The sequence below is a fragment of the Ochotona princeps genome, chromosome 5, assembly GCF_030435755.1.
Source record: "Ochotona princeps isolate mOchPri1 chromosome 5, mOchPri1.hap1, whole genome shotgun sequence".
Classification (NCBI taxonomy): Eukaryota; Metazoa; Chordata; class Mammalia; order Lagomorpha; family Ochotonidae; genus Ochotona; species Ochotona princeps.
Window position 1 is genome coordinate 48,585,571 of NC_080836.1, and position 23,136 is coordinate 48,608,706.

The following is a 23,136-nucleotide window of genomic DNA, read 5'->3' on the forward strand; positions in this document are numbered from 1 at the left end:
GAGATAGAGGATTGTGAAATACTACAGTGCACTTTTTTAAAGCTTTGCTTATTCAAGTTGAATGCCACAGCAACTATCACAGCCTGGCAAAAGCAGAGCTGCCAATGCCACTTCTCAGATATGTACTCTTAGGCAACAAAAAATTGGCAATTATAGTCATATCTTACTTGACCCCTAGCAATCATCGAGCCTAATAATGTAACATAAATGTAAACACTGTTCTTGCAAGACATGCTAAAATGCAGTCAGAAACCAGAACAGTAGTCCAGGATTTGAGTGATGATTCAAACTCACATCCTTTAAAAATAATGCAACATAGTGCAAGTACCAACACTGTCAGGAGAAAAATCTCTTGAAGAACTCAGTTAATATACAGGGATGAACCAAAGTCCAATGAGAATGAAAGACCTCTCAAGGGATTCAGGACAAATACAACACAGTTAAAGTGGTTTGGACAATTTGCATTAACAAGTTCTACATGTTCATGGGCCTCCAGCAGAGCTGCTGCTCTTATCCTGCCCCTCCCCGAGAAGAAACATTCCAGTCTTACTCATTCTTCCCCCAAATGCTGGTTCTTTTTATAGTTGCTTTCCATATGAAGCATGTGAGCTACAAGATCAAAGCTTGCTTCTTGTGTTTGTGTTTTTGTTTTTGAATTTTACAAAACAGCAAGATGTTCTGCTCCACAAATACAAGCAACACTTATCGACGCCAATGCAAAACACAGACTGGATAGGGCAAAAGATCTAACAGCCCTCTTTTAGAAGGAAGGCCCCGTGGAAGGACAGCCCTTCTCAGCTAATCTGCGAGCTACTTCGGAGAAGGTACTCCTATTGCTTCCCATGGCATTTTCTTCATTCATGCTCAGCAAGTACTGAGCATCAGCCAGGTGTTCTGCCTGATGGTCCAAACTGCAGGGTCTGATTTCTGTTCCCACCTCCAGCTACCCATTCCAGCTTCCTGCCAGTGCAGACTCCAGGGAGCAGCAGCAACAACTCAGGTGACTGGGCTCTGAACTGCAGGTCAGCCTAATCCAAGTCATTGCAGGCATCTGAGGAAGGGAACCAGGAGGTGAGGTTGAGATTTCTCCCTCTCCCTCTCTCTCATACACATGCACAAGCACATGTAAGGTAAATAAACAAATTTACTCAGCAATTCCAGGCTCTTGGTGTCACTTAACTAGTTTTAGATTACAGGTGTATTATCAACAAGCAGGCAAGAGAAAAAATAAATATTAGCCAGTTTCCATGAACTCACTCATCCAACTCTTTGAATTGGGTTTCATTTCTGGAACTCTTTTGAGTACAAATCACCCTGGCATTCCAAGCTCCCAACCCCCCCCCCAGTTGTTCAAGTATCCTGATGGAGTATATGATACTATTCTGATACTAGATATAAAGATAAGTCGTTATCCTTCTAAACTACTTAAATAACTCAGGAGAAATTTGAGTACATAGTCCAACAAATTATGGTACACAGAGAAAATAAAACAAAAGACACATCTTCAGGGTACTGCTGTTCTGGCTAACAGTTGCCAACAACCTTACTTGGCCAGGAGGAAAGGGCAAATAATGGACAGTAACTTCCACTTCTTCAGCAAGAACCCAGTGCTGCATATGCATGAGCTTAGGACATCCTCAGAGCAACTAAAAAGTAGGTAATTCTGGGACCATGGTACAGGCGATGGAATGAAGTCAGACAGCTGATGAGTCAGAAGAGCCAGAAACCCATCCAGCAATGCCTACCTCAGATGTGGCATTTAAACCAGATATATGGGGAGAAAGTACACAGAGGATCCCATCCACAACAGCAGAGAGCACTGAGAACAGCCACGCTCTCTCACAGAACTCGGCAGCAATTCAGTGTTCACGTATCTGTTTAGTATCAAGCACATACTTGGAAGCTGTATCCTTAACAACAACAAAAAAAAAATCAACAATAGCATTTTTTTCCTCACTCTCACTTTTCATGAATTGTTCTCCACCTTCCATTCTTCACTTCACAGGGGACTTCAAAAGGTTCATGGAAAGATGGAAAAATAAAAACAAAGGGTAAATGTTGGAGCTGGTTAAGTTGCCACTTAGGATGCCTGGATCCCACTTTCGAGTGCTCTCACCTGGGTACCAACGACTCTGCTTCCAACCCAAGACCCTGCTCATGAGCCTGGGAAGCAGAAGACAGCGGTTCCTGACCTTGCGTTCCTGACACCCATGCAGGAGTCCCGGATGGAGTTCTCAGCGCCCAGCCTCAGGCAGCTGCCTGACGAGTAAACCCATGGATGCAACAATGATTTCTCCCTCATCCCAACCTCTCTGTCATTCTGTCTCTCAAATCAATAAATGATACTTCTTAAGAAACTGAAATCCATGCATAGTTGGTTTTTTTTCACCCCAAATACATACTTTCCAGAAACCCTCTGAAGTATCCCTCTGCACTCTCAACACGTGCATCTTTTCATAAACATAAAAGAGCCCTCTGGGAAGTCTGTGTACCGCCCCAGGTCTGTGTTATACAAGACCACAACAAAACAGTATGAACAGACTCAATCAGAAAAAATTTTTTAAAAGTCTAAAGAAAGACTACTAATATCCAGCACATCGGTGCACTGTTACTGGAACACTCTGAGGGTAAGGCTTTCTAGAAACCTGAAGAGCTGATGTATGGGATTTGGGGTTGGAATTTGTGGGTTGGATGTTTGGGGGAAGCTGGTGAACTAGAGAAAATCTGATGCTTGAGCTTATAAAATGAAATGTACAGATTTCAAAAATCTTTAGGAAATAAAAAATGGTTAGCAAAGTACCATGTATGTCAGTCATCTACTCCAGGCTTTCTGCAGAGATCCACTGCTCTGTCACTAAGTACACTCCTGACTGCCCCCACAGGACCATTTTCTTCAGGAGCTGGAGTTGTGTAACATTACAGGCCATGGCCACTAGGTGGGATCTCAACTAGTTCACAAATCCCCAAGAGCATCAGGAACAACCTAGAAATAACTGGAAAGACAAATAACTTCTCTCACTAGGCTGTGGAGGATCACATTCTGTCTTCTAGATGACGTCAAATATTGACTTTTGGTAGTGTTGCCAGACTGTAAAGGGAGGGCAATCAAACAACAAAGAACAACACAAACATCCACGAGCATTTTCACCCACAGGGAGCTTGAAGAAACAGCTGCATTGGCAGACCAAATAACTCTGCAGGGTCTTCCCAGCCCTACAAATCAGATGCGAAGGACAATGGAGTCCACAAGGGATGACAAAATAATCATGCCCTGGCATAGTGAGTGATTCCAGGGCGCTAACAGCAGACATTCCTCAGACTGGCTCTGTGAGAAAGGTTTTCCCTATGGGAAAGATCTAAGGCAAATCCAGGCAAAGAACGCAAAAGCACAGCCGCAGAGCATGGGCACAATGACAGAACTTGTGTCAAATGTATGAATGGGAGCCAAGCAGATCCTCAATTACCATGTCAAGTTAGAAGGCCTAAGGTTTATAACGAACTTGCAGGTAAGAGTAAAGGAATCCCTTCTCACTTGTAGGCTCCTGCTCTGAAAGGGAGAGCTCCAGAAGAGAAGTGGGTCATTACATTTTAAAATGTAAAAATAAATCTAGGTCCCTGGTTGAGTTCCAGTGGCCAGCAACTTCTCAGAAGCCTCACTGGGTCTGGGTCATGATGATGCCAGGCAACCGAGCCCTAAGCAACAAGAGCTTACCCAAGCATGTGGGGTTGGGGGATGGAAGCTTTCATGCCATTAACATTCTCTTTTTAATCAGAAGGAACACAGAGCTTCCTCAGCATCATTACCCAGAATATTTCAGTCACAGAAATTAAGAAGGGATGAAGGAAGGTATGAACTGGAACCCCTCCACACACACACACAGAGTTCAGGGTAGTAACCCAAGAATAAACAGAAAACACTGAAGTAAATTTAAAGCCATTTGCTTTTGTTTAGATGATCAGACTTTCTAAGGTAAAAGGAAAAAAATTCCCTTCATCTTCTTTATTGATGCTCTTTTAAACAGCACAAACAACTTTTTCTGTAACCAAAAGGAAGCTCATGCAAAATTCAGCAGCTCTGCCTGGTTTGGACTGGAGCACGCTGGATGTGCAGCACCGGAGAGGTCAGCTCAACCCACACTGTGCTCGGCAAGCTGAGCTGCCAGTTTCCTTTCATTTCTGTTTGACTCAGTTTCCTCGGAGGATGGAACCCACACCTAACAAGCACTGTGAATCTTCTTAAGGCTAAACATCTTTCTCTGCCTCTCTCTCGTCCTCCACTCCCTCCTGGAACCGCGTTCTCAAATCTCAAATCACAGACTTCAAGTTGGAGACCAGAGCAGGGCAAACCCCTACCTCCCAAGACTGCAAGCACCTTCCCTGTGTCCTCACACAGCCTTTCCCTGTCGATAAACACAGCTTTGTCAGGATGCAGAGCAGCTCATGAGCCCAGTCAGCCAGGGTGGCATACCTTTTGGCAGGATCCTTCTGAAGACACAGTGAAAGTAACTTTCTAAAAGACTTGCCGTACTTCTTCATCATCTCTTTATCCTCTACTCCGGTTTCTAGGGTGGGCGGATCGTTTTGCAGAGTTAACATTAACACCTGCGGCAGGGACAAAATGGAAAGCCAGAATGTCAGTGCAGCCAGTGTCAGCAGGACCATCTTGGAACACACATCAAAGCCTGTCCTTCATTTGGTACTAGTGTGCTTTCCCATGATTTTAGCTTTCGAGAAACTGCATGTTGAAAAATATTCATTTCCTCTTTCTGACTCCATTCCTTTGCCCTCTAACCTTTCTCTTATTTGATTCACAGAACTCACGCTCTCCCATACTGTGGGAACTCCCTGAGGGACCTGGACAGCAGCTTCGTGCGGAGTGGCTCTCCCATGGCCTGGAGGTGCGCGTAGCTGCAGCACTGGCTCATGGGGAGAGGAGGTGCAGCTGGGCCAGACAAAGAGGGCCGGGGCACTGCGTGAGCAGGGACTGCCTGTGCGCAAGGTTTCTGCCACACATTACCAAGTCCTCCAAATAAATCCACAACATCACAGGAGTTAACATGAATTTGTTTTTTAAAAAAAGGACTAAGAGGGAGCATATAAAAGACTGCTGAGGGACCTAGCAAAATTCAATCAGCAAGATGCTGAGAGACAGCCAGAATATAACTGAATTGCTAAAAATTATAATCAGATCAAAAGGCCATGCGACCAAACAAAATGAAAGACAACTTCCAATCAAAAAGAGAAACACTCCACTTGTTCACACTACCATCAAAATTCTTTGCTATGAAATGGGTAGCAAACTATTGACCTGCAAAATGAATAAATTTTGCTGTTGCATAAGTCAGCCATGATTTATGCAAACGTTATACATGTCAAGTCCCTTTTCAAATACATTTAGAAATGTGATAGATGGAGAATGGAGGCAGCAGATTATTGTCTGGGGAGGAGAATAGCAGGTGGACTGTGAAGCTTGTAAGCAAAGTCCAACAGGATTGCAGGCTGTAATTCCCAGGACTAGGCTTCAGTGGAGAAAGCAGGCAAAGGAAAAACTGAATAAAACAAAAACTGCTCAGACACAACTCAGACCTTTTTCTCCAAAATCAATCATTGAGATTTCAATTTAAAATTTTTCATAATAAAATCAGAATTTGCATATGCATAAGAAATACAAAGAGGAACACGCATATATGCATGCATGCACAAATTCTAAGTATGTTAAAATGTGTCAAAATATAAAGGAAAAACAATAAAATGAACTACACTCAAATATTAGGAGATTGCCTGTAACTGATAAAATATAATAAGCATTCTTCCTCTTCATTATTCTTACTTGTAATTGCAATTTTTTAAAAACAGGAATGCATCACTTAAAAATGGCTTAACTTTTTATTTTCTGGGATTTTTTTGTATTATTTTCAAATCCTCCTAAATCTATTCAATGACATGAAACAGCCCCAAATCTTACCCTCTTTAAAAATATCTTCATACCCTCCACTGAATTCTTTCAGCATCCTTACCCACTGGGTAAATCACTCCTGATTAGCACCACTTCAAAACTCAAGAAAAAGAGGTAGGCAACTTAACAGAAATCTCCAACACGATAGCAGCCAAAGCATATGCTACTTCCTACCAACCCTGGCTCACTTGCACTCAAGAGCCTGACAACTACTGCACCAAGAGCACAGGGGTGAAAATGCTGCACAGGATGTTCAAGATGAACAGGCCTGAAAACCTGGGAAATGCATCTGTACAAATGACATTACTAGTAGTCTCAGATTTCTTCAGGGATGTGGCGTTATGGGGCTATCACAAGAGTAATTACTAGCATCTGTCTTAGCTATCAACCTTGACCGAGCAAGTGTTTACATTCTTCCTTCATCTCTGGGCTGGGAATGCCAAGCAAGCCACAAAGCTGGCACTGTGTTCCTGCTGTCCTATGCTGACCACTGAGAACATCAGATGGCATCCAGCCTGGCCACATTCCTCCATTAGTTCTCTTCAGGTATAAGGCACTAATGATTATCTTCAAGAGAACTAGAGAGTAATGTCCAGCCAGTCCCATTTCAAACATGACATATTGTTTGCAATAGATAATTACTTTCATAGGAGGATATTTGTGATAAGGCGCTGCTCCTGTTGCTAGTTCAATGGCAGTTATTCCAAAACTCCACATGTCGGCCTTGAAGTCATAGCCTCTCACCTAAGAAAGAAACCAGAAAGAAACACAATTAGATGGCCAGCATGTCACACACTGAAAGTCCACGTTGTGTCAGAAATTATACACAACTCCCGTAACGGTTTTCTAAGTGCTAGTGACTGGGAATTAAATTTTAGCTACATGATGCATTCTACTGCAATGTAAATGAAATGTCAGTGTGATGATATTGCATATTATATGCTATGCCAATTAAATTTTTTTCTTTTACCTGTTCCATGACTTCAGGGGCCATCCAACACGGGGTGCCAACAAATGTTTTCCTGACTTTATTCCGTGTAACGTCACCCCCTGTTGCTAAGAATGCACTTACCCCAAAATCTGAAAAGAAAAAAAAGAGAAAAAAAGCACCTTACTTTAGGTAAGACATGACTGCCTATAAATCTTGGCTTTCTGAATAAATCTCTTCCTGGTGAACAATACAGTGGTGTGGTAAACTGATCTATTAAACCTATTCAGGGAGTACCCTAAGTTACCCATAGGGATAGCCCTTACATCTGCCAGCTACCTATGCTGGAATAAATGAAAACCATCACAGGTGATGAGTCAGCACCCTGGTCCAAAAGCTTACCAGACAATTCACTTTTACCATTAAACCTTAACCAAAGTTGGGCCCGGTGCGAAAGTGTAATGGTTAAAGTCCTCGCCTTGAACGCACTGGGATCCCATATAGGTGCCGGTTCTAGTCCTGGCAGCTTCACTTCCCATCCAACTGCCTGCTTGTGGCCTGGGAGAGCAGTCGAGGATGGCCTGGGACCTTGGGACCCTGCACCAACGTGGGAGACCCAGAGGGGATCCTGGCTCTGGATTGGCGCAGCGCCGGCTGTTGTGGTCACATGGGGAGTGGGTCATTGGACGGAAGGTCTTCCTCTATGTCTCTCCTCCTCTCTGTACATCTGCTTTTCCAATAGAATAAATAAATCTTTAAAAAAAAAAAGTTAACCAAAGTCATAATGTGAAAAAAAATTCTACCTCATAACTAACTAACATAACTAACATATATATTCCCAAGATCTAAATACCACGGGGTCTTGGCTCTTAGCTAAGATTCATGTCAGAAAATAAATTACAAGATTTTCATTGGAAGCAGTAAAAGTAGCACACACCATAGTTCTTTTGTAAGTTTTTCTTTTATTATCATTATTTTTCCTAGCCTCTGTAATCTCAGACTGCCAATGTTTCAAGAGTGAGGATTTATTTTTTTAATAAAAGATGAATAATAGCTGTGTCTCACATTCCCACATCCTTGCCTAAATAGTGCTAACACTTTAGCCAAAATAACGCTGGCAAATCCATATACCCAAGAACAGATAGTCAACATGCCTGGGTTTGTCCATGAGCAGCAGTGAACACAAAGGAAGAGCTCAGTCAGTGAACACTGTTTTCTTCCCAATGTCGGCTTTCTGGATGATTTTTGTAAGTGCAGATGGCATGGCTTGTAGAATCTGACAATGCACTTAACACCTCATATGCTAGCAATTTTTTATGTAGGAATATTAAAATACCATATATGCATACAAGTATATATGCAAGAATTATCCTTGCACCTGAGTACAGAATGCAATACCTGGTATTTATTAATAAATGTAATCCTGCTGACACTTATAAATAAAGGCTTAAAAAAGTGAGACGTTTCCAGTATAATTATTCAGGATGAGTATATTTACTGGCAAAAGCCAAGTCAAAGACCACTAGACAATGAGTCATTGATAAGAAGAGGGTAGTTGTCTAAAGTCCTCGCCTTGTACACACTGGGATCCCATATGGGTGCCAGTTTATGTCCCAGGTGCTCCATGGCCCTGCTTGTGGCCTTGGAAATCAGAAGGTCCCAAAGCTTTGAGACCCTGCACCTGTGTGGGAGGCCCCAGAAGAAGCTCCTGGTTTCGGATTGGCTCAGCTCTGGCCAATGCAGCCACTTGGGGAGTAAACTAGCAGATGGAAAATCTTTCTGTCTCTCCTCTCTGTAAATACGACTTTCCAATAAATAAATCTCTAAAGAAGAAGAAAAGGGTATTTAACACCTCAAAATGCCATCACATGCAATCCAGTGTGAGTATTCCCTCTGTCCAAACTTGATAAAAGGGCATTTTCCTTTGCTGGTCCTTTTCTTTGATTGACAAGATGATAGCAATTACCAAAAAACAACACCAAGTACATAGCAAAATCAAAAACTGCTAGCATTCATCTAGGTATATAAGATTAGGTTATGCAATTGTGTGGCTTTGATAAAGTAGCAACCAGTGCTTCAGTGTAAATACATTGGCTTTTTAATTTCATTTACAACTAGTTTATTCAATTTCTGAAAAGATATTAACTAAACAAAACAAAAAAATGACAGACACTTTGTTTTGACTGCTACTTTTTAAGTTAGTATGTGGGAAAAAATATATTTCGAGGGATTGTTATAACTTAATTCATATGAATGAGTCCAGTTCTAAAGCTCACACATTTCTTACGCACGGAGACAAAACTGCAGTAGGCAATATGGTGCAAAGTACTAAAATCACTGTTTACAAAGCTAGCAGCCCATACCAGAGAACTAGTTCAAGTCCTGGCTCCTCCATTTCCAATCCAGCTTTCTTTGCTGCCTGGGAAGACGGTAAATGATAGCTCAATTAGTTGGGTACCTGCTACCCATGTGGGAGACCCAGATGAATTTGCAGGCTCCTGGCTTCTACTTGGCCTTTTCCAGCTGTGTGCACCTGGGGAGTGAATCCTTGGATAAAAGATCTCTCTCTCTCAGTCTGTCTATCCCTCTGTTACTCGCTTTCCAATCAAAAACTGAGGATGCCTTAAAAAGGAAAAAACAGGCACTCTGTACCCTCCCTGGTCATCAGACAGAATTCTACACGTTCTGATGAATGACAGAAACATCGCAAACAACCTGACTCTTGGTGATGTTCATTCATTACTTCTGCCTAATTTTTAAACTTGAAAAAAAAATTAGTTATCTGAAAAGCTGAGCAAGTGACAGAGAAGAGAGAGATCTTTCACCTGCTGTTTTACTCCCCAAATTCCTGCAACAGCTGGAGCTAGGCCAAGCTAAAGTCAGGAGCAAGGAATTCCATATGGGTCTCCCACACAGGTAACAAGAACCCAAGTAGGTGATCAGCTTCCCATGGTTGACAAAGGCTCAATCTGAGGCACTAGGATAATGAATACAGGTATCCTCAGTGTTTGCTTAACCTGCTATACCACAATGTCTGCCACCTACACGCATCATTTCAGTAACTCTCATCTTGTACTATGTGACTGCTAACCCTTGAGGAGGAGCTGCAACATTTTGAGAAATAGTTACCCGATGGTGAGAGCGGTACATCTATCAGAAAACCTCACGCCCTGAATAGTTGAGGACTGAGCAGAAAACAGCCAGGCCAAACAGGGGACCATCTCCCAGCTGTGAGACTTCTGCGAGGCACTTGACCTATGTGAGCATCTGTTTCCTTGTGAGGTTTCTTCTTTAGTCATATTAGTACATTACTTACAGGCATATGTGATTCACCACATCCGAGGGGTCATCAAGAAGCTCATGGAAAATATGTTATGAAAAAAAATCATGCATAGTTTTTTAAATAAATGCACTTATCTTTTAATTCCATTTCTTCCTGAACTTTTTAAAGTTTCCTCATATAAATATTCCTAACAATAATCGTTAGAAGGAACAATGGCCCATGGTTGTCTACTTTCTAGTACATAAGGCAGTAGACTGAGTGGATGAGCACTAACATTTTCCAGGAGTAGAAACAAAATAGAGTGAAAAACAATTTAAAAAAAGACTTTTTTATTGATTTGGAAATTAAAGTTAGAGAGACAGAGAGACAGATTTCCTATGTGTTGGTTCATTCCTGAGTTGGCCACAACGGCTAACATTGGGTCAGACTAAAACCAGGAGTCTAGAGCTTCTTCCTGATCTTCCACATGGGTGGCAGTGACCCAAACATCCATGTCACCTTCCAGTGCTTTGCCCAGGCCATTACTAGGGAACTGTATCAGAAATGGCACAACTAGGACATGAACCAATGCCAATATGGGATGCCAGCATCACAGGTGGCAACTTTGCTTGCTATAGCACAACATCGGCCCCAAGGGATACAATTCTTAACCTTGAGCAACTGACCATCTCCATAGGACAGGACGGCAGACAATAGGAACAAGCTATAAAATCAAATTCCATGTTGCCTGTGTTGTAGCAGAGAAGCCATGACTACAGTAGTTCCCAAAAATTGCATCCAAATTGGGCTTTGCACCCAGCCTGGCCAGTGAGGTGAGGATTGGGGCCTGCAAGTGGAACAGGAGACAAATTCCAAAGACGCAGCATGAGTACAGCACAAGTGTGGAGTCAGGAAGCAGATCAGCCTGACAGCTGCACAGGTCAAAAACCTCAAATATCTACTGGAGCCAGGAGGAAATACAAGGAGGGGCAAGGGTCCTGTGAACCCACAGCATGACTCCAGAGACTATGGGCGCTTAGCTTGTGCTCAGTTGCTGGGCGACATCTGCGAGTGTTGGGGCCACAGCAGGCTCTCAGTGCCGCCCACTGAGAGCAATTTTCGGGCACACAGCTGTGGAAGGAAGTACCCTCCAGAAACGAGCACCAGGTGCTGTTGGAGCTCCCGATTTTCCCAGAAAAACCAAACATGAAGATCTTGATTTAAACAGAAACAACAACAAAGAGTCTCCCCTTCTTGTTGCTGTTGGCAACAAATTCATTTACAAAAACAAAAACAGAAAGGCAATTCCTTCTGCCTAACTTGGTCTGCAAAACTCATCTGTCAACTGTGTTGTGATCTCCAGAGTCTACCCATACTAATCCAACATATTCCCTGAAACATTACATTTATGGCACCGCAACCCAGATGGTCAGCTGGTATCTTAGCCAAGAACACCTGGTGCTGGCATTTCGGGTGGCACTTGTTCCAAGGCTGTAGGGGCAAGGATTTCCATTACCCAACTCTAATATGGATGTTGCAGTCCAGATGACTGTCCACATTGGTAGCTTATAGGGAGAACAACGACCCAGCATGTAGATGCAAGAAATGGGTTCTCATTTGTGAAAGTCAAGGTTTCAGCACACAAAGATGTTATGTAGCACAAGGTTCTGTATTTTAGTTGTATTTATACCTCACTTTTATAGGGACAGAAGGGAAGAATGTAGTCAGACCAAGAGTAAACTAAATTCCTAACTAGTTCTCTATTTGGGCTCCTGATGCCAAGTATAAGGAGTGAAAGAAAATTGCTTGTGGAATCTTGGCATGTGTGCTCCAGGGAATTTCTCATTCACCTAAAGGGAAAGAGAGTTTACAGAGTAACTTGTGAGGACTGTTTCATGTTCTGCTCATTACTGAATAGTAAACACTGAGTTTTAGGAGTAGCATCTGGTGCAGTGACTCAAGTCATTGCTTGGGATACACACATCACAATGGAGGGTCTGACTTCAGACCTGGTTACTCCACTTCTGATCCAACTTCTGTTAATGTACACGCTAGGGGACAAGAGGCTTTTTTTGGTTGGTTTTTTTAATTGGTCCCTGTAACCCATGGAGGAAGCCTAGTTAGAGTTCTGGGCTTGTGGCTCTGGCCAAGCCCATCTGCCCTCCTGCCTGACCTTACCTCACCTCTCCTTGCCTTTTCTATTCTCCTTTCCCCTCCCCTCCTCTCCTCATCCTTTCCCTTCCATCTCTTTCTTCCTCTCTTCTACTCACCCTGCCCCCTGAGAAAATATTTTGAAACAGAAACCATGCAGGCAAAGTCAGTCTAAAGAAGGAAGACAGCTAGCACCAACAAAGGGACAGGGTGTGTATGTGTGGATGCCTCTTTCCACTATGACCCAGCCTGCTTGTCGCACCCATGTGCGTCTGGCTCCCATCTCTAGAAATGAAAGAGGAGAACAAAAATCCATAAGAAAACAAGGTAATTTAATGGATACTGTAACTAGAAAAGAGAAGTGGAGAAACTATTACCTGACGTGCCCAGTGCTCCGTGCTCCAGAGCAAGCTAGTGAGGGCCTATATAAAACCTACTGTCTTTCAGAGAGGGCCACGCAGAGTTCTAGGCCTCTTCACATCAATCTTCATTCTGTTTTCTTTATAGGAAAGGAATTGCAAACTGGAAAAATGAAGTTAATGTTCCATAACTCCTCAGCTCTTCCCTGCGTAAATGTGCAGTTCTAATGGCTCAGCAAAGGAAAAACTAGTTTGAAGTGCTCTGTTTAATCCTAAGTATCACATTTATATAAGGAAAAAACAATCCCTGTATAATCTGGTTTGATTCTCACTTGCTGTTTCCTTTCTCCCTTTGTGAGAGACTCTCCAGACACTACTGATAAAATGCAAATGTACTTCTAAACACTCAGGAACATTCTTAGGGCTGCTAGTACCAGGCCTTTTAAAGTCCCACAGGTTTCCCTAAACTGTAAACCACCCAAGTGTGACAGATGAAACAGAATGCAAAGGACATTGTGACTGATGTTAAGCAAAGCTGCGTTACAATGGGTATAAAGCAGAGAAGATACTTGATTAACTCTGCTAGGAAAACAACAAAGGAAGCTTTGGTCAATACCGTATTTCATGCTTTCCATGGTTCTTACATTAAGATGAGTGTCAGCAGTGCCATAATCCACTTCTGTTTTGCACACATGGGGTGTGTACAACAAAGTTAGATACCATGACCTTAGCAGGTTCTGACTGAGATGCAACTGTGGCCTTTTGATAACAGCGAGCAAGGGAAAAAGTGTGTAGATGAAATGGCTACTATAAGACCCTCACAACATCAACCGGGGAAACGAGCCAATGGATTAATGAACCACCGAAAAAAAAGGCACATCCCAGGTGTCCTTCCCCACAATTTGCTGAGAGAATAAAATTTCAGACCAGGGGTGGCAGGGGAGCTCATGGCTTTTTGGCAGCCAGAAAACCAAATGCAGGCCCTCTTTCCACAGCAATTCAGCCTGCTTGTCCCACCCAGGTGCACTTTACTTACAGGCAGTCCTGATCCACTCTCTGGTCACAACAGCCTCCACAGGGCTTTCCCACCCCAGGCCATACATCAGCAGGTTTTTGGAAGCTGCCAGGTGTCCAGCATGTTTCTGTCTTGTGGCAGGGCTTACCCAAACGTCATCTTCTGTAACAAATGCCCTAAACTTCTTTAACTGATCAAATCACCATTTCTTACTTTTATTGCAATTTTAATGTGGATTGAGTCCAGCCTTTTCTATCTTATTTTTGCTTGGAAGACATAAATATGGGGTAGGTGCTATGGCATGGCAGAGGAAGACTGTTGGGGGAGTCTGTATCCCATAGCAGTGCCTGAGATCACCCAGCTCTGTTACCCAGCCAGTTCCCTTGACAGTTTCAAGTACTGGGATCCCTGCTAGCCATGTGGCAGAACGTCTTGAAGCTCCTGACTCTTGGCTTCAGCCTGGCCTAGTTCTGGTTGTTGCAGGCATTAGGGGATTACATTGGCAGATGGAAGATATCTGTGTGTGTGTGTATGTGTGTCACTCTACCTTCCAAATAAATCTTTTTTAAAAAAACTGAGTAAGTTACAGAAATAAAATCAGAGTGACTTTTCACCTTCCTGAGACCTTGCCATTTTCTCAATGTCATGGGATCTCTGGGCACTGAAAGCCAAGTCTGGGTAGAAACAGTGGGAGAAGTGTCCCCTCCTGGGCCTGCTGGGAAACCCTGCAACCCAAGGCAAGAAACAGCCAGCCTGAGGCTGTGATGAGTTATGGGGGATGCCTGAAATTCTCTAGGTGGGCACTGCGCCTCTATTTATCTGTGCCCTGTTCAGTACCACTCAGCTAAGTCCCAGGGAAGGAAGCAGAGCATAGCGCCCAAGGGACCACGCCAGTTTGTGAAAAGTCCTGAAACAGCATCTTCCACTATTCATTGGAATGGTTTCCTCTTGAAATCAGCACTTGGTTCACAGGGGTAGAGTACTCTATTAATTACAATAACATTTCAGCATGCCTACATGTGTGAGCCTAACCGTGATGTGGCCCAACAGTCTGGTATCTGTAGAGACCAAGGGTTCCTTCCAGTCACTTCTAACAAGTCTACACAGAGAACTCCCACAACTAAAGGGCACAAGACTGACAGCAAGTGGTGAGGAGTGGAGGGAGAAGGGCTAAGAACAAGGAATCCATAGGACTCCACTCTGGAATCCAACTGCATTCCCTCCTAATTGACTTCTTGGTGTGGCAGTTTCTCAAACTTCACAGCAGGCTCTCCTTAACACTAGTCCCGCTGTACAGGCTGCTTGCTCTCTCTCAGACCACATCACGTCTCTGTCCCACGTTTTCCTACTGGAATTGCAGCATTCAGAGTCCAAGAACACCACCCTGCAGCATTTCTCCAGTCTAGACACTCAAGACTCACTTACTTATCGGCTGATGCAGACAAACCCATGCTCTGTCTGTGAAGGAGAGGCAATCCTGACCTCTGAAATGCTAGTCACAATTCCATAGCCTTTTCTTGACAGGAAAAGGAGCAAAAGAATCAAAAGACATTTTGTTATTCTTTGGAGGAGCAATTTTACCTACAAAAATAAAAGAAACACAAAGAGGCAAGCTGCTTGCTCTCCCCGCCCAGCAAGGATGGGGGCCTTATGCTACAAAGCTTCCTTTCAATGAACAACATTTTATAAGGGAGCGCTCAACCTATCACTCAAGTGGACTTTATCCAAGGAATCAAACATAATTCACAATGACAGAGAAAAATTGTTAGAAAAACACATCAGGAGGATTCTTGATTGAAATGCAGAGGCTACGCAAGCCACCACTGCTTCTCCAATCGCCCAAGTATTCTCAAAATCAAGACAACTTGAGCTTAAAAGAGACAAAGAGATAAAAGGGTAAGTGCTGGTGGATGTCAACTCACATTGGCTCACAGCTCAGCTGACTGATACAGTCAGTTGGCCACAGCAGTGAAGGAGCGTGCTGACTTCAAACAACAGCAAATCACAGATGATCAGCCCAGTCAACATCAGAGCCACAGAACAGTTCCACCAAGGCTAGTGGGAGCTCACAGGGGGGACTTGAGCCAGGAGCTCCTCCTGGGGGATGCAGCAGCAGAAGGGAACAGAGCCAGGAGAGCTGCACTAGAATAGCTGGGTGGAAGGGTTCCAGGCACAGACAGCTTTTCTAAGAGCTCCGTAGGACTCAATTTCATAGTAAGAAATCACCTTTCATTAAAATGAATTTATTAGATATTTGACAGGCAGAGTAACAGAGAGACACAAATGACCACAATAGCCAGGGATAGGTCAGGCTGAAGTAAAACCCAGGGACTCCATCCAGATTTCCCACAGAGGTACCAGGAGCCCCAACATTTGGGCCATCATTTACTGCTTCCAGCAGCATTAGCAGGAAGCTGAAACAGAAGCAGAACAGCTAGGACTTGAACAGGCACTCCAACAGGGGATGCCGAATGCAAGTAGCAGCTTAACGCATGGTGTCATATGCTGACCCCATGAATTATCCTTTAATTCAATCTTTCATTAGCTTTTTTTATTTAGAAAATGCTTTCTGTTATCCTTTTTTAAAAAGATTCATTTTTTTTATTGGAAAGTCATATACAGAGAGAAAGGAGAGACAGAGAAGAAGATCTTCCATTTGATGATTTACTCCCCAAGTGGCCGCAATGGCCAGAACTGTGCGGATCTGAAGCCAGAAGCCAGGAGCTTCCTCCAGGTCTCGCACGGGGGTGCAGAATCCCAAGGCCACAAGCAGGGCCACAGGGATTAGAACCAGTGTCCATATGGAATTCCAGCGTGTGCAAGGCAAAGACTTCAACTGCTAGGCTACTACTGTGCCAGGTCCGTAGAAAGATATTTTAAAAGAGCATATAAAACAGTAAAGAATATTTTTAAAACACATTATGAAAAAACTATATATTTTAAATGTGCCAAAATAAGCATCTTTGAATTCCATTTTCACATGAACTTTTTGAAGTGCCCCTATTTCTTGTAATGAAATATTTCCTATTTCAATAGTATTGATGTCCCACAAGTAATAGCATGGTTTACTCAGCCTTTGGTTTTTTGATAAGTATTTCATTCAGTTACAGTCTTCCCCTTCAAAAAATGTGGCAATAAATATTATACTTTTAAAATATATGAGCATTAATCCTCATTAAGTATTTTTTTAAAGTAAAAGGTGAGATGAATAACACCTTTCCACAGATAGCAGGATCCCTTCAAGGCACTGACACCATTCACCTCCGACACTGGTGCTGGCCGCTGAGAGGCAGTCCTGTCATCACAACCAACTCAACTGAGCAGCACAGAGCCAGGGCACTATGTGAGTCTGGGTCATCCCTGCCCCTAGCGAGGATTTTAGCCACTACTAGGCCACCACGATGGGCCCATATCTTTCATTAACTTTCTGAAGCACCTTCATATGATTAATAGTGAACAAAGGAAAATCACAGATAACACCCAGATCAAAAACCCCTTCTTTAACTGGCCCCATCATGGTGTAGGAGGAATATTTCAAGAGGTTCTGTAAAATCAGCCACAAGGCAAGACACTTGGTTTAACCTCTCCCCAGTGCCAAGATCAAACTCCAGTTTGAATGCTTCAAAGTAGGGCTGAGAATGTCATTGGTGACAGCAGCTGCTGAAGGGCCATTCAAGCATGTGATGTAAGATAAGTCCGCAGAGAATCAATTGTGTCAATCTTCCTTACTGTACAGCCCTGAACCCCAGGGCAGTGAACTGTCACAAAGCATGGAGGTAAAAACCATGGGAGGCAAGAGAGGGACTCCAATAGCAGGGACTGAAAGCAACATCTGCCAGAGATCTGAGACTCTTCTGCTTTTACCACCTTCACCATGACCTCAAACCAGTCTGCAGCCACATGGCAATTCTCAGCGTTTTCCTCTATGATGATCTCTTCTAAGGGGAGCTAGTGGGAAGCCCATCAGGTTATCATCACTTGCTAGGCCAAAGGCATGCATCTGAAATCAACAGGAACTCCTGGCTGTCCATGCCCATAAAGAGGCAAATGCAACTTAGATCAATTATTAATAAGTCTAAATTTCCATTGCAATATTTACATACCTGCAGGTGGTCTTTTTCCTACAAGTTTCCACTTAGCTAGCTCTACTATCAGAAGCCACTACTAAACTACAATAGTCCATCTGTTTACTTTTAAGAGTTAGTCCCTATGGAAGATGATTAAAACAACTCCAGTTGCTGCGATATTTAAAGAAATAATGGGCATCATATGTGCAAAGTTTTGTGAAGGATTAGTGAAGGATAACACAATCTTCAAAGACATCTGTAAGTTTTCAAATCTGTTATAAAGAAAAACTCATATGCAAAACTCCAGACACCAAAGGGCCATTTAAGTATGATGATCATACACTGAACTCTGCTGCTCAAAATTCTTTTCATCTTCATTCACTCCAGTCACACGGCTCTTCATTCGTAACTACTTCCCGAGCTCCTTGTCGCTGCCTTGTCCGATGCTAAGCACAAAGTCTGAGTACAAAACAAAAATCCCTGCTCTTGTGGAGCTGACCTTTTTAATTTTTAAAGATTTACTTAATTTAGTTGAATGACAGAATTATAAAGAGAAGGAGAGATGAGGAGGAAGGGGGAGAGAATCTTCCTGCTGATTCACTCTCCAAATAAATGGAATAGGCAAGGCTGGACCAGAGGGAAGCCAGGAGTCAGGAGTTTCTTCTGGGTCTCCCACATGACTACAGGGGATCAAGCACTTGGGCCATCCTCTGCTACTTTCCCAGACACATTAGAGGGAAACTGGATTAGAACTGGGGCTTCAAGCCAATGTTCATATTGGGTTAGATAATTCTTCAGGACTGTGTCCTCAAGTGTATCCTGTATATGCAAACATTAAATATATGTCCCATGGTGCCAGTTTGAGTCCTGGCTATTCCACTTGTGATTCAGCTTCCCATAAACAGCCTGAGAAAGTGGCAGAAGATGGCTCAAATCCTTGGGTCTCTTCCACGCTTGCAGGAGATGGGGAAGAGGCTCCTGCCTTTGGCTTGGCCCAGCTGCAGCCGTTGCAAACATTTGAAAAGTAAACCAGAAGATGGAAGATTTCTCTCTGTGTTTCTTCTTTTTTCAGTAATTGTGAATTCTCGAACAAATAAATAAATCTTTTTTTAAAAAAATCCCCATAATATGTAAAATACAGGTAAACACAAATACGTATTAACATTAGGGACATTGCCTGAAACCTGCTTTTAGTTGAAAAACCCTGATTTGATCCAGGCCTTAGAAGTTTGGGGTGATACATGGAATCCAGTTTCATCATATTGCAGGCCCTTTAAACAATGAAGGGCAGGGTGGGTAAGGAGGGAAACCTCATGCCTTCCTAGGCACTTGCTTGTATTCGCCCTGGCTCCCAGGAAGCTAACTGCACACAGCTGTAGGAAAATTCCGGCAGCGCCGTTTCATTTCTCCTCATTTAGGTAACACTCCCTTAAGCTGCTGTTCAAACAACTGCCAGCAGTTGTTAAAGAATGAAAAGCTGCTTAAATCCCCATCCAAGTATTTCTTATTGACAACATTAAGTATGGAATGGAAAACTCACTGCACACCTGGTTCATGTTAGAGGTGTCACCAAATGTTACCATTTGCCAACAACTGAAAAATCAGGCTGTCACATTAAGGTTCTGCCTTTATTCACTGAGCAAAAAGAATAAACACAGAGAATTTTATCATAATTCATTAAATCATAATTCACTTACCTATAAACTGTATTCCATGATCTCCCCCAAACACTTTAAATTTATGTGGTACTCTGCTCTCTGGATCTGCTCAATGTCTCCTAGTTCATACTGTCTGCTTCCTTCCAGCTGAACTTAAGCTTGTTAGCTGGTGAAGGCAGAATTTGCCCGAAATCAGAAGTGAAAACTGTTTGTTAGGGGCAACAGGTCCAGTAGTGAAGACGCTTACACTTCAAGTTGGAGTGCCTGGGTCCAGCCCCTGGCTCTGGCTCCTCATCCTGCCTTCCCAACAGTGAAGACCCTTGGAAGCAGAGGCGGTGGCCCAAGTCATTGGATTCCTGCCACCCACCCACATGGGAGATGTGGACTGAGTTCCTGGCTCCAAGGCTGGCCCCAGACCCCTGGGCATTTAGAAACTAGAGCAGCAGCAGATGGGATGATGTGATTTCTCTTTCTCATCAAAAGTAAAATTTTAAAAACCACATTATTTTCCACTTTAAAAATATGTAAAAATTCAAAACTTTTCTAGGAGTGGGAATTGAGCGTGACTCACAATTAAGATATCAGAATCTCACACTGAAGTGCCTACAGTTCATGCCTGGCTCTTACTCCTGACTCCAGCCTCCTGCTAATATAGACTGCGAAAGGTAGTGGCCATGGCTCAAGGAATTGGGTTCCCACATCCCAAAGGGGAGACCTGGGTGGCATTCCAGCTCTGCGCTCCAGCCCTAGCCCCTCCAGTCCTTGTGGCTACCTAATGAGTGGGTGAACCAGCAAATGGTAGCTCTCTGTCTCTCAAACAAATGACTATTTTCTTAAACGTAAATGTGAATTCCTCTACTTAAAAAATAAAGTCTGGGGCCTGGTGGCGTGGCCTAGTGGCTAAAGTCCTCGCCTTGAATGCACCAAGATCCCATATGGGCACCATTTTTAATCCCGGCAGCTCCACTTCCCATCCAGCTCCCTGCTTGTGGCCTGGGAAAGCAGTCGAGGACGGCCCAATGCTTTGGGACCCTGCACCCATTTGGGAGACCAGGAAGAGGTTCCTGGTTCCTGGCTTTGGATCAGCGCACACCGGCCCATTGCGGCTCACTTGGGGAGTGAAACATCGGATGGAAGATCTTTCTCTCTGTCTCTCCTCCTCTCTGTATATCCGGCTTTCCAATAATAATAAAAATCTAAAAAAATAAATAAATAAAGTCTGTGGGAAAGCAAAATTAAAAGATAACCTATTTTGGTGTAAAAAGGTTTGAAATCTTGTGTGTAGTTTTCTTTAACATGATGCAATTCTAATGAACTTTTGTGAAGACTCTTTACACTCAAATATCTTAAATATTCTCACCTGTCTGTTCAGCCTATGAAATCTTACTTATGTGAGCTTTCATCTGTCCCTTATGTGTTCACCCTCTGCTATGGAGACACAAGTATTGTTGCACAGCCAGCACATCACATTTCCCAAAATTTCATGAATACCTGCCATTTGGGTCCACTGCATAAAGGGTGGTAAAAGGCTTGGAGAAAAGGGACAGAAAGGGCTGGGCAAGGAAGAAATGCCCTAAATTGAGTCATCTAAGCGATGACATCAGCCAGTTGAAAGCAGAATAAACATGAGGAAGAAGAGATTGGGAAAATCAGCAGGTCCTTTCTCTATCATCCATAAGGACCTGGGGCTGGGATTCACTTCAGGATGGTTTTATACTTCTGGCCAGAGCATGACAAGGTCAACTTTGCCTTGCCAATTCCTCACTCTGATGACACTTGGAAAATAGATAGGGCAATGAGGAAAAAGAGCAACACAATGGGACTGAAACTGGGATGGAGTTCCTGAAGCCCCAGCCTCTCTGGGACCTCGTCATGCTCTGTACAACATGGATAATTAAGTGGCACTGCCCTTATTTCAATACAAAGACAGATAATGAAATGTATTTTTAATCCCCCAAAGGCTTTGGCAGTGCCTCATTAGACAGAGATGCAAGTGTACAGACAGGGGAGGTAACCGTGGCCTACACTTGAAGCACATCTCTCTAGCGTAGGGTTCCTCACTGTCTCAAGGTGCTCATCCAGTTGCTGGCATCCTCCTTTCCTGACTCACATGCTTCAGGTGCATTCAGAGCTCTCCAGTGCCAATACAGGCATAGCCCAGGGCAGACCAGTTGGCCACATCATCTTGCTCCAAGCAGCAGCCTCTGCTCCCCATGGTGTAAGAAATAATGCTTGAATGCGATACTCATTGGTTCCAATAGAGGTCGGGGCTCAGAAGAGAACCAATCCAGGGGTTAAAACCAGCAGCTGATCGGAGTGATGGACTGTGGCGGGCACTGTGCTTACTAGTAGTACATGTAGGAGCCTGGACTGGGAATGCCTCAAAGTTTTTTTTAGGGGGATTCCCCTGAACAAAATGGAGGAATCAAAGCATTAATCAAAAAAAGATGGAAAATGGAGTAGATGAATCAACCACCTCAGCTTTATGCTTGCAGCGAAAAACTGGACAAGGGGAAACCCTAAGACGGACTATGTCAATCAGTGAACTCTGCACCAGCCTCATCATACCTGGACTGTTGCTGATGATATGTTGGAGCTTCTAATTGATCGAGGTGACGCTCTGCTGGCTCTGCCTACAAACCTGAGAGGGCCTCCCTAAGAGGCCGTTGAACTTGAACTGGACAAGTGGGATGCTGGACTCTGTATGGTGTAAACTTTTAATTAGGGAATCTCAACGGAACTTGAGCTGTGGTTATGCATCAAGGTGAAGGAATTCATGATGGGGGAAGGGTTTGGGGTGAAGGGGGGGAATCCCAGTACCTATGAAATTGTGTCATGTAATGCAATGTAATTAATGAATAAATGAATATTAAAGAAAAAAAAAAAGAAATAATGCTTGAACCATGAACTTCTCCCTACTGAAATACACTTGGTTCAGGGCCCAGGAGTACACAAGAAAAAAAGGTACCAGCCTAGAATCTCTGGACAGAAGAATCAACTGCCTTCCTGTGGTTCCTTAAGGATAGTAGCTAACTACTCCAAGCAACTTAGCATTGCATGTTTTCCTACAGGTTTTGGTTATAGCATTTTCAGTGTTCAAGCTACAAGTTGATGTTAAAAAGTGTATTTAAGGCTGATGCAGCTTCTGCCTCCATCCTACACTATAGAGATATTACTTAAGGGCACATCCATTTAGATGTGCTAAACCTGAATGGGCTCAGATACTTCAAGACAGGTGTGCCAGGTCCCTTCCTGAAGTTGTAGACTGTGTTAGCTCATTATCAAATTTGATTTCTGCATCATGAAAAACTGGAGCTGGGAAATTCATGTTCACAGCCTTAAGTTCTGTCTTAATCCAGTTCGGATAAGTAGTTATAAATAACAAAAATGTGATTGTCACAAGTAAGGAGTCAGGAAGTCAAAGCTACAGCAGATTCATTAGTGAGGACCTGCTTTCTGGTTTGTATGTGGTGCAGTCTCACTGTGACCTCAAGTCATGGCAAGGGTAACGCAGTGTTCTGTGGTCCCATTCATAAGGACACTAAGTCCAGTCACTTTCAAACACTAGCACCCTGGAGGCTAGGTCTCTACATAGGAACATTAAGGAGGCACCAATAATCAAAGCACAAAGTGAACTAATAAGCAAAGCAGGAAAAAATGAACATGACATCTGTTCACTTTTTGTCATGCAGTAGTATGCTGCTGGAAGGCTCTCCAGAAATCAGATGTCCTCAAGTGAA

General features: G+C 43.3%; 1 protein-coding gene across 2 annotated transcripts in view; it reads right to left on the reverse strand.

The window, feature by feature from the left end:
* STK39 (serine/threonine kinase 39) overlaps positions 1-23,136 on the reverse strand; it is a 310,521-nt gene that overhangs the window by 186,990 nt on the left and 100,395 nt on the right. The window contains exons 6-8 of one of the 2 annotated variants that reach the window (XM_058664585.1): positions 6,927-7,036; positions 6,599-6,700; positions 4,469-4,602 (exon numbers count right to left, since the gene is read on the reverse strand). In XM_058664585.1, the coding sequence (XP_058520568.1) occupies positions 4,469-4,602; positions 6,599-6,700; positions 6,927-7,036 (346 nt within the window). Of the gene's footprint in view, positions 1-3,532; positions 3,669-4,468; positions 4,603-6,598; positions 6,701-6,926; positions 7,037-23,136 lie in introns of those variants that run through there. The other variant, XM_058664586.1, reaches the window with a different exon arrangement.